General features: G+C 42.4%; 1 protein-coding gene across 3 annotated transcripts; it reads left to right on the forward strand.

Annotated features, from left to right (window-relative positions):
• Positions 1–210: 210 nt before the first annotated feature.
• LOC106746596 (palmitoyltransferase ZDHHC17) lies at positions 211–9,003 on the forward strand. Of its 3 annotated transcripts, none has more exons than XM_014623348.1 (11): positions 211–1,254; positions 2,997–3,135; positions 3,223–3,422; positions 3,605–3,814; positions 3,897–4,191; positions 4,505–4,705; positions 5,296–5,457; positions 5,584–5,740; positions 6,003–6,250; positions 7,188–7,414; positions 7,944–9,003. In XM_014623348.1, the coding sequence occupies exons 2-11, from the start codon at positions 2,998–3,000 to the stop codon at positions 7,990–7,992; spliced, it is 1,887 nt and encodes a 628-aa protein (XP_014478834.1). In that variant the 5' UTR covers positions 211–1,254; position 2,997; the 3' UTR covers positions 7,993–9,003. The 3 variants fall into 3 exon arrangements, with proteins under 3 accessions (XP_014478834.1, XP_014478835.1, XP_014478836.1); XM_014623349.1 differs by having other exon boundaries at positions 3,912–4,191; XM_014623350.1 differs by having other exon boundaries at positions 7,188–9,003.
• The last annotated feature ends 2,907 nt before the right edge of the window (positions 9,004–11,910 follow it).

Raw genomic sequence — 11,910 nt, forward strand, 5'->3', positions numbered from 1 at the left:
GACTACGATCGCGAGATGCGTGCTGGTGACGTCACAGCAGCTGGACGACGCGCGATTGGTCGCGCCGGGTGGTGTGGTGCGCCGCCCATAACCCCACCGCGTCCTCTCGCTCGCCCTGGAAGGAGACGGACACTACGTCACGGATGTCAAGGGGGGTGTCGAGTTATGCGAGTTTGTTTGCGGAGGCGCGTGCCGCGGCGTGCGAACCGTTATGTGTGTGTGTACACCACGTATTTACTTAGAATGTACGCGAGTGTAACGAGGCCACCTGTCGTGTCGAGTGTATACATACATGTGCGTGGGCCGGATAAAAATACCTTCCGCTTCCGTAATTAAACGATTCCGTGCCAAACACGTGCGTCGCGATCCGGACGCGTGCTGACAGTTCGACAGCTGGTTGGTCGACGCGTGAGGTTCGAACGTAAACAACATTGTGTGATCGAATTGACGAGTGAGCGGATAGTTTCGTACTTTGTGACGCATTGGACCTCGCCTGGACACGATGCGTTCGAGAAAATGTCGGAAGCCAAGATGAATTCACTCCTATTACGCGATCTTGCCGCACAGGAGGGTGAGGGGGGTGCGTTAGGAGTATGAAAAGTACAACTTTTGAGTCAGTTTCTCGGCACAACGGTTCCCCGCTCGCTCCGCGAGATGGCACCACGGTGGTGTTTGGCGGGCGCCAGTTTCGCGTTGGCACCCGCCAGGCGTATCGACCGAGCGGCGTTGCGTTTGGTCGATATGGACCGTCGACTGTCGGCGTAAGCGCGTAAACGCGAAAAACACGGGAACGATGACGGAGTGGGTGCGCGCCGCAGCCACCTGAAGCAAAAAGTACTCGTTTTCGCGTGATGGTGACTAAGCGACGTTCCTCGTCGGTGGGAGGCCAAGTGGAGTCCAAGAGTTAAACTGCGCGTCGAGGAGGAGGAGGAAGAGGAAGCGGAAGCAGACTGAGTTGAAGTAGAGTCGAAGTGATTTCACGCTTCTCGATAGAGGCATCACGAGGGTGTCGTGCGAAAGGTCAACCCCGGCGGCTCGACCATCGCGTGTGTGTGCGTGCGTGCGTGTGATATGCCGGCGCCCCACCCCCCGGTGTACAACAGCGCTGTTCACCCTTTGAAACTAACCCTCTGCCTCGCGCCCCTTGGGTGAAGTCGAGCACGCTGCCGTCATCGTCGTCGTTGTTATTGTTGTTGTGTTGTCGTCGTCGTTCGTGACTATGTACAAGCATTGACAGCGCATCACGCCAGCAAGGTGAGCAGATCTCTTCTTTTTTCATGCGCGTGTGTATATATATACGAAGCGATTTATTTTCGGTGCGCATCGCTCCAGAGATCGATCAGCGGCATGGGGGACGAACCGAGTTGGTTTCTCCGTCTCGGGGGAGAAAGGAGCGTGTCGAGGACGAACTCTTCGAGAGTGAGCCTCGCGTCGAGTCGATCCTCTTAGTCTCGAGAAATGAAAGAAGGAAGAGGAAATGGAATTTCGACTTTTAACATTTGCACAAACTTCCAAGTCGATAGCAAGAGAGACTTAGTGATCATTTGTTATTAAATTTTCTGGTACACTGTACATTTAATTTGTACTTGGAGGCAAAGTTCGTTAGCAACTGATGACTGAAGAGTATGCTACTAATCATGAATGAGATGTACGTTATGTAAGAATGACACAGTGAGATAAGCAAAATCATAATACACGTTACTTAAATATATAGAATATTCTAGCACACGTTACTTAAATATATAGAATATTCTAGCATAAGGAGAACACTTCAAATTATATCTTGAAGACTTTAAAAAATTGAAAAAAAATTTCCAAGGTATCCCTCCTTCGAAACCATTCAAATTATGTTCTAAATATTTCTCATTTGATTAAAAACAAAGGAGTTATTTGGTATTCTCCCTATATTATGACACCTTGTGTATCTTAAGAAAGAGTATTACGACTCGAGAAAGTTGGTTCTTGCAGATTGAAGTTGAATTAGATATCGCGAAGTTTAATGGAAATACGATTTTTAACACGATATTCTTAGAATCTCCTCATGTATATAATTGGAAGATATAGAAAAAGTTAAATAAAAATGCTAATGTTAAATATAATAAAATAATTTGTTAAATATAATAAATTAAATTTGAAAGTACGCTTCAAATTTAACTGGCTTACTTTGTCCTTCATTTTTTCCACGATCAAGAGCCACTTAAGTGTCTAAATGACCATCATTAACTAACGCTTATCAGCTCATAAGTTATACATGAGTTAAATACCTAAATAAAGTTTCAATGTACTGGAAGTAATTCAGCTAGAAATCTTATTTCACTAAAAAGCAACTGTGCCTAAATTGTTGTTTCTCTCAACTATACAGTTTTTACACATCTTTTATCCTTAAAATATCATAAAGCACAAGAACATGTAAGTAGGTAAAAGATTATAGAAAACAAAAGGATTACAGATTGAGCTTGCGAAAGACCCATAAATAATAGACCTCTGATCGTTGAACGTTCCTTTGGTATTCATGAAGCATAAAAGATACAGACGCAAAGAGCTCGACGGATCTATTGTATCCTTGACAACGTGCCTCACCGACGGTGGTGCGATTTAGCGTGATTTATACACATTGCGGCGCACAACGTCGGTATCCAACTCGAATACGAAATTGCGTCTCGGCTTGAGCTCGACGCGACCGGGATTATATAGCGGATGCACGACGTTATAAATGGCTGTATTTATTTACATATCAGGCTAAGATGAGCGAAAAAAATGCGAGGTCCACGCGGGATCCAACATTTACAAGATTAAATGCAAATTTCGGTGTGGGTTGCCTTTAGTCCGAGCGTACCTTTTAATAAGAATCACCTGGAACCACCAATCACATCACGACTCTCACCCGCTGTGATTTTGCCTTCAGTTTTACTCGCGCGACGGACCTTTCGTTATAACAAACTAATGTTTCCTCTGCTGACGCAAACGTCCAATTAACACTCTTCCATCGGTTGCAGTATGTACGCGCTGCAGATGCAGACCGCCTGCCAAGGCGAAGGCACTGGCGAACCTGACGACCCCAGCAGCCTTCACCAGGAGCCAGCGCGACCCGCTACACAGGACTGCAGTTCCTTCGACATCGTCAGAGCGACGCAGGTGAAATTAGCGACTGAGTCGAACGTCTGAGGAGATTCCCCGCGATCTGGTTTTGGTACTTTAAGACTGAATAGAATGCGTTTGCAGTATGGAGCACTGGATCGAGTGACGGAATTGGTGGAGGCAGGCGCCGATGTGAACCAGCCGGATTCCGAGACCGTCACGTTGCTGCACTGGGCCGCGATAAACAATCGCAAGGACATCGTTAAATATCTGATTGCGAAGGGAGCCGTTGTCGATGCGATCGGCGGCGAGTTGGCTTCTACACCTTTGCATTGGGCAACAAGGTCAGTCAGATTTGAAGCGGCATCGCCGTCATTAGTCGACGACGAACTGATGAATGAATTGACGATGATGAGGCGATTGAGGAGAATCGATACTCGAGCTGCTTTAGATTGGCATTCAAGTTTCCCTTGTATGTAGATTTAAGATGACCTCGAAGATTCAGCTCTTCGATTGTGGCTTTTAGACAGGGTCATCTCTCCACGGTTGTGATACTGATGAGAGCTGGTGCTGATCCTACTCTGAGGGATTCGGAAGGTTTCTCATGTATACACCTCGCGGCCCAGTTCGGCCACACGGCCATCGTGGCCTATCTGGTGGCGAAAGGTGTGAACCCAAACATGCCGGACAGAAGTGCCATGACGCCGCTCATGTGGAGCGCCTACAAAGTCAACAGGTACATAGAGTGTACCAAGCTGCTGTTACACCACGCATGCGGTCCCTCCTATTAGAATGACTTTATGTTGGTTACTTTAAAGTCTTTCTTTTTACAGTCTAGATCCAACGCGACTGTTGTTGACTCTAGGTGCGTCGCACTCCCTCACCGACAACCTGCACGGTAACACGGCCCTGCACTGGGCCATCATAGCGAAGAACAACACGGCGATATCTATCCTGGTGCAACACGGGGCGTCGTTGGACTTGCCCAATTTCCAAAACGAGACGCCGATGACGCTGTTGGGCCCGCACATTGGCGCCGCATGGCTCGGTCACAAAATCAGCCAGGAGATCAAAGAGAAGCAAGGTCGCACGAGAACATGGTGTAGAGATAAGGTAATTAGATCGCGCCATATGTGCGCATATATACCGCGAATTGGATCGCTGTGAAAGTGATATCGCTGAGGACGATTTGCGATTTAAGCAAAGTTCTCCGTTTCGAAATTATGTTCCCTTTGATGACCCAGACTTGTACTGTATTGGAAAATTGATTTCTCGCTGAGATACACCGAGGGGAGGACAAAATCGTTAAGAAACGATTTTACCTTCTTCTTAAGCTAATATACTTCTCGAAAGAAACCTTGAGAAAAATCAATCTGAATTTATTCCTTAATTTCTCCCTTATTTTTTGCGCCTTTCTATGTTGCAGAGAATCCGTTGGTACTGCATGGTCAGTGCACCATTTATAGCGTTTTATGTGATCGGTATGGTACTACAGAGCGGATGGGATTACTTAATAAAACTAGGTGCCTTCATCACCCTTTACGTAGCGGTGTATCTAATGAACCATTTCGTGTTCGACGAACGGCTGTTCCACATTCTACCAATGTCGATTTATTTGGCAACCAAGGTAAGAATCGAGAGGCCGAGATTCTCATTTCAGATAATCGAAGCCGTGCTCGCGTTTGCACAATTAGTTTTAGCGATAAGCTGTTATGTACGAGATAAGTAATACCGTCGATAAAACGATAAGCTCAAAGGACTAGTTTCAAGCGTAGAAAGTATTACCACGAGCATTAAATATTATTCTCAGTAAGGCAACCAGATTTATGACTTCGGTTTACAACTGATCCTTGCACATCAGTTGCAATATCGCAATATTAATATTTTCATAAACGCTACTCGCATGCTTGATAATTGTTATCGGCGAATATATCTTTGGGCGAGATAAACTGTGAATTGAGAAATGCAATAACAGCTTGTACATTGTCAACATCCTAAATAAATTTTTCCGCATTGAACATATTCGCGAATATTGCATGGAGTATTTTCGAACCTGGCACAAGGGAGAAAACTTGTCGCCGTATTCATAGGAATTCGTCGTCAAAGTTACAACCGCAAGATGCAGACAATTTGACATACGAACGTGACAAGTTTTGCCACATATTGATCGCGTTCAAAAACGTTGAACTAATGAGATAAATTCCATGCTGATTCCAGATGTGGATATACGTCACGTGGATATTCTGGCTAGGAATCCATGCAGCTTGGTATTTGTGGTTGTTATTGATTGGCGGATCTCTTCCACTCTGGATATGTTTTTTGCAGTCTTGGCGAGGTGATCCTGGGATCATTACGGCTACTCACGAGGACAAATTAAATGTACTCTCTGTTGTTTCTACGGCGATAAAATGCTCAGCTTCGCGCACTTGGAGCTGGCGGACTTGCAGTATTACCTTACTAACGCGAAAGTACACACGAAAATAATTGACGCCTCTTTATTTGCAGACGATTATCGAGCTGGCCGAGTCGGGTGGTTTCGAGCCACAATGGTTCTGCAGCAGTTGCTTGGTCAGGCGACCTATGAGATCTAAGCATTGCTCCCAATGCGACCGTTGCGTGGCGCGATTCGATCATCATTGTCCGTGGGTGAACAACTGCATCGGTGTGTGTTAAGTATTACGAATGATCTCTTCTTTCTAGCCGAACTGGCTGCACCGGTTCAAGAAATTTACATACACATTGAAGCGTACGAAGCGCACGTATGAGATTTTCACGTTTCCGTGCGCGCAAATTTCTTGAAGTAGTGCAGCCAATTCAGCTGAAAAGAACAGTCCAAATGACTCCGTTCTCCAAGGAGACTGTGCGACCGTGCGATTTTTTCGGGACAAAAGGACAGTCGTCTGATTTTACCGTCTGACTTTCAGGTGCACATAATCACAAGTATTTCCTTGGGTTTTTGGCATCTTTGCTGGGGCTGTGTATCGTTATCTTGTCCGCTAGTGTACAGTATTGGCAGTTCGAATGTTGGTCGAACTTGACGAATGAGCATAATAGCGCGGACAACTATTTGGTAGCAGCAGCTACGTGCGACGCATGGGTAATGTGGGTGGCGGCTAACACGTCCCTCCACTCCTTTTGGGTCGGGACTTTATTAGCATGCCAATGCTATCAGGTAAGGCGATATTATATGATATTATCTCGTAAATTTCATAAATTGTTATGGACAAACGAGGAATTTTCCAACTTGCCGAATAATTTTGTACTCATCGCGATCGTTTTATTTTTCTCTCTGATGCATGTGTTACGATTGAGATCCGTAATCGAAATCGGCCGTTTCGCGAATTGATTGCTCTTCGGGCTTTAAATACGGACGATCATGCGAGAAATATTGCTTGTTAACCCTTTGACTGGCAAAAACTGGCAGACGCAATACTGCATTTTAATATTTTAGGCAGTTCGATATTTCTCAAATTTGACATTCAAAGGTTTTTGGGCTCGTTCTATTCAATGGTAAACTTCAAAATTCAAGATGGGTTCATTACAGAATTTTATCGTAGTTAAACAAAATAACGTTTATGGACATTATATTGAATCCGTCATTTTGAAATTTGCAGTTTTGATTATTAATTCGCAACCAACAACTCAAAAATACGTTTATGTACATAGAAAATTTTCAGATGTCCAGTTTTACTTTGATGGAATAAAATTATGATTTTAGTTGCCATATTGGATCTACTATTATGAATTGGAAAAATGTTGGCTTCATATTCGTAAACAGTGACCTCAAAAACCCTAGACGCAAAATTTTTATGGCATTGTTTGGCTCATGGAAATTTATTTTCTGCCTAAGTACTTTTGCGAAATTCAGCTTGTCAGTTAAGAAGAAGTTAATCGTGAAAATCACAATTAATTATGAATTACAATATATCGTGGAACTATACTGTAGAAACAATTCCAAGTGGCAGCTGTAATGCTTTTAGAGTTTCGTTGGAAAACCATAGTTGTAGCGTTGAGCAATAGTAATATCTCATGACACCGTAACAATGATCCGGAGTCACAATTATGATCGCCTGATTGGCGGGGAGTGTAATTATTTGTTGCGTCTTCAGATTATGGTCCTGGGCATGACTACGAACGAACGTATGAACGCCGGTCGGTACAAGCACTTCAAGCAAGGGAACCCATTCCATCGTGGTGCCCTGCAGAACGCCGCTGACTTTTGTAACTTCAGCTTCTGCGGCGTGAAGGCGAAACCGAGCTCGGACTGGCTGCACAGCTTTGATCTCAAACAGAGCATCGAGAAGTTACCTTTGCTCGCGCAGAAGGATAACTTTCAGTACGTTTAAAGTTTTGTAAAGAATAAACTATCGTGGATATATTACTTATATCGTCAGCCGTGAGAAGCTAATGTACACAACGTATACAACACACATACACATCCACACGCGCAAAATACAGCATATCACTTATGCCTGAAGTACTTTCTTGGGCCACCAAAGAGTCGCCGCGAATATATAAGTGACTTCCCGTGTGCGTACAGCTGTAATTAACGCATATACCAAGATTTCGCTCTCGCATACTCTTTAAGTAGCTCTTACTATAACACAGATCGCTAGAGGTAACGATTTTTCAACTCGTACGTCTCGGAAGACTGTTGTACCTCGCGAATGTGCATATCTCACCTGTGCTCTACCTTACCTTACAAAAAGAAAAAGAAATATCGACGAGCGACCGAACAATTCGCACAAGTAATTCGTTCGAAGGGCTTACTTCTGTAAAATGTCTTGAATCCATTGAAAAGTAAAACAAGTGAAGGGTTAATTAAAAATTAACGAATTGACGATTAACCAACAATGTCCGTACAGCAACAACAGTCTGCTATGCGGTATTCAACTGTGGAACAGCAACAATTGATTGTTCGACAACTACCAAAGATGCAGCAACAATAGCCGATTGTACGACAACAGCGTCAGATATTCGGCAAAAAGCTATATCACAGCAACTAGAGTCGACTGCGAAGCAGCAACGACCGATTGTGCGACGACGACGACAGCCGATTATGCAGCATCAATGGCCGAGCATCAGACTGTTCCTAGCGTGTTACGGAACGGTCATAAGCGACTTATGAGTACTCGTGAACACATACAATCACATTTTTCTCTTTCTAAAGACGGATTGAAGACTGGAGGTAAGCTCTTCGATTTCGTGATAACTTTACAAAGTAATATAATTTGTCGGATCGATTGTTTCGGTTGCGGATAATCCTTTTTATATGTCTAGTATTAAGATTTCTTTAAAACAAGTGAAATGAATTAGAATATCATTAACGGATAATAACGCTTTGTCTCTTCAAGTTCCTGCTCTTCTTTTTTGCTCTTATGTCATCTTGACTAGTGACTAGAGACGAGAGGATACAGTTCGAAATTCTTGCAAGATACGGTAAAACGAAAAGATATATCCATAACTGAGTTTCAGGTCGTTCCTCTTCTTCTGAAGAAGTGAATTGGAATGTTCCGAAACGTCGAGAACAGATCCACGCTGAAGGCGGCACCAACCTGGAAGCCAAATTAAGCATGTATCCATAAAATGGCACTTGCCATCGATCAAGTAGATTTGTAAAATTTTATTATTTTATAAGCATGTCTTTTCGCTTCGCCGTCTTTTGCAAGAATTTTCACGGCTATATTTTCTTACTCCTGGCATTGTTTCATCAAGATGATTGCGGCGAGAAACAGCAACGGCAGATTTAATCGCGTGCTGTAAATCATTGTAACGATGATTTGTCTTCATTCTCGATCCTTCACTGGTCATTCCATGTTTGATTTCAATGTTACGATCTATAGATAACAATTTGACGATACGTCGAATTCATTCAGGAAGCAAATGCACTTAGAGCCTGAAAGTATATATTATTCAGCAAATGAATTTATAGACTAAAGCTGATATATACTGCACACACACACACACACACACACACACACACACACACACACACACACACACACACACACACACACACACACACACACACACACACACACACACACACACACACACACACACACACACACACACACACACACACACACACACACACACACACACACACACACACACACACACACACACACACACACACACACACACACACACACACACACACACACACACACACACACACACACACACACACACACACACACACACACACACACACACACACACACACACACACACACACACACACACACACACACACACACACACACACACACACACACACACACACACACACACACACACACACACACACACACACACACACACACACACACACACACACACACACACACACACACACACACACACACACACACACACACACACACACACACACACACACACACACACACACACACACACACACACACACACACACACACACACACACACACACACACACACACACACACACACACACACACACACACACACACACACACACACACACACACACACACACACACACACACTTAATTACATATACAGCCTACAAGATTATCACCATTCAATTATTTTGCCATTGTCACATAACATAATCGGGAATTTCTATTCTCATTTGTGCGAACATTCGAGAAATATTGACGATGTACTTATTCTCGGTAAATTCTTACAAATTTGCGATGATAAAGAGGATACAAATAAATAAATCAACGTATAAAAAAAAATGCAAAGGAATAATTGAAAATTCCTCTTACGCGGCGTAAAACAAATGAATACGCGAATAATGCAAAGATTAAAATTCGTATATAAAGTGCAAAATGAGATAAGAGTAATGTGGCCTACATACATGATATTGCTCTATATAAATGTATAAACTATGCGAATTAAAACGTATAAGAAAGTCGAACGCTGCGCGATAGAGAATTGCAAATAAGGATGAAAAAAAAAGAAAGAAAGAAAGGAAAGCTGCATAACGGTTGTTCACGCTGTTTATTCTATTGTTCGTATTTGTAAGAGACTTTACCTGATTTAAGTGCCATGTTGTGCTTCTTGAAATGCATTTACGCGTACTCGACTTAGCAGAGTTATGTTAAAAGTCAGTCTATTATCTGTGTATCAGTTACTGTTACATTTAAAATTTAACGCTCGTCGTAACAGCGCGATCGCAAAGCAATATTGCAAATTATTTGTAATATCTTTAAGGATTGTTATAGCTTATAACGCATCAAGCATATCTCGTCGAGAACGCTTAGATCACAAAAAAACATCGCTTTTTATATGTTAAGCAAAGAGTTAAAATCTAGAACATCGTTGAAGCGACAGAAAAATTATTTAACGCCGCAAATTGTAAGCAAGTGTAGCGCTCTTTGTGCATATTATATCTAATACTTAACTTTAAAGAAACTTCTGATATAATTCTTCCAAATTGTGTGTACAAATTATCGCGATGGATATTGCCGCTTGTACATTCCAGAATTAACAGTAGCGTTTTATAACGAGGATATATGACGTCAATTCTTGCATCTCGAATATCTTGTTAACATCTCGTTTCGATCTTTCGGTTTCGAAGATTCGCGCATTTTCGCCCGATCTCGTTTCATCACGACGCTTCAGTCTCGATTTTTGTGACAGCGTACACACAGGCGAGCCGATCGAAAATCGAGTATTTGCGCGACACGTAGTTTCGTTTCATGTGATTAATATACAAATGTAAATATATATTTTATATATATTTTAGTTTATCGGAACTTTTTCTATGCAGGAACGAAATTATATTACTTTTCAAAAGTAATATAATTTTTCCGACAAACGGATGTCGTGTCTCATTCGACGAGATCGAATTACGCTGTCGAAATGCACACGTTGTTGTATTAACGCATTTTGACACGTCGTTAATTCAAAGTATCGCGAGAACCTTTTGTCTCCCTCCTAATTACAATTCGTGCTTCGATAACTATTCCTCTGTAAATAGCTATGTGTATGTATCAGCTTGATTTCACAATATCGAGTTTAACTTAAGAATTTTATATGATTTAGTAACTTCTTTCCGAGAATGAATCGTCGAATCGATACGCATGGTTTGACTCTGGGTTCGATTTGCCACTCGTTGTATTTAATTCATACGAATTTCCACACCCGACCCAAATTCTTGTACAGAATAAATGGGGGACACTCGTGTACAAAATGTTGAAACATACAGATAGTTTTAATATGGATACACCTGAGATAACAACTACAATTGTCGCAAAAAAGGAAAAAAAAAAGAAAGGTGAAACACAAAGGTGAATACTTCATGTCAATGTTGTTAGAACAGTGAGATACGTGTATAAATATATTATATATAAATATAGCAATATATATTATAAAGAGATGAAATCGATTGTATTGTAATGTCGATTTTGCATTAGATGTAATTTGCGTTCGCTCGTCGAAAGGTTCCCAACCCGTGTAAATCGGACCTGCGGAGCCGTGCGACTCCTGCATAATTTTATTTCTCTCGATCTAGTCCAATTGAGATTAGTAGACGGCATAATATAGCACCGATGTATTTTGACGACTGCGATTATCTACGACTGTGTTGTGATTACTTCTTATTACGGGAGGTCTAATCGTCAAAATAAGCTGTATTATCTCGACCTTCTGTATGTACTACGCGGTATTTTAAATAGTGGAATATACGGCTCTCTTTTGCACGCGAATCCAATCCGGAACGGCGGGTAAGAGGCCCCGCCGCAGTTTTTACATATGTTATGAAACAATACACGAAACACACGTTCGGTCACTCGGTGACCCTCGTCAGCGGTTTATAAACGCCAAATGATTGAAATC

This window comes from Dinoponera quadriceps, unplaced genomic scaffold (genome assembly GCF_001313825.1).
Source record: "Dinoponera quadriceps isolate SergipeBrazil2010 unplaced genomic scaffold, ASM131382v1 scaffold1573, whole genome shotgun sequence".
In the NCBI taxonomy this organism is placed as follows: domain Eukaryota; kingdom Metazoa; phylum Arthropoda; class Insecta; order Hymenoptera; family Formicidae; genus Dinoponera; species Dinoponera quadriceps.

Bases quoted from the DNA above. Each gene is read 5' to 3' on its own strand.
- LOC106746596 (XM_014623348.1), top strand. From the start codon at position 2,998: ATGTACGCGCTGCAGATGCAGACCGCCTGCCAAGGCGAAGGCACTGGC. The intron at 3,815-3,896 runs GTACATAGAGTG...GTTACTTTAAAG, and splicing joins AGCGCCTACAAAGTCAACAG to TCTTTCTTTTTACAGTCTAG. The intron at 6,251-7,187 runs GTAAGGCGATAT...TTGCGTCTTCAG, and splicing joins TAGCATGCCAATGCTATCAG to ATTATGGTCCTGGGCATGAC.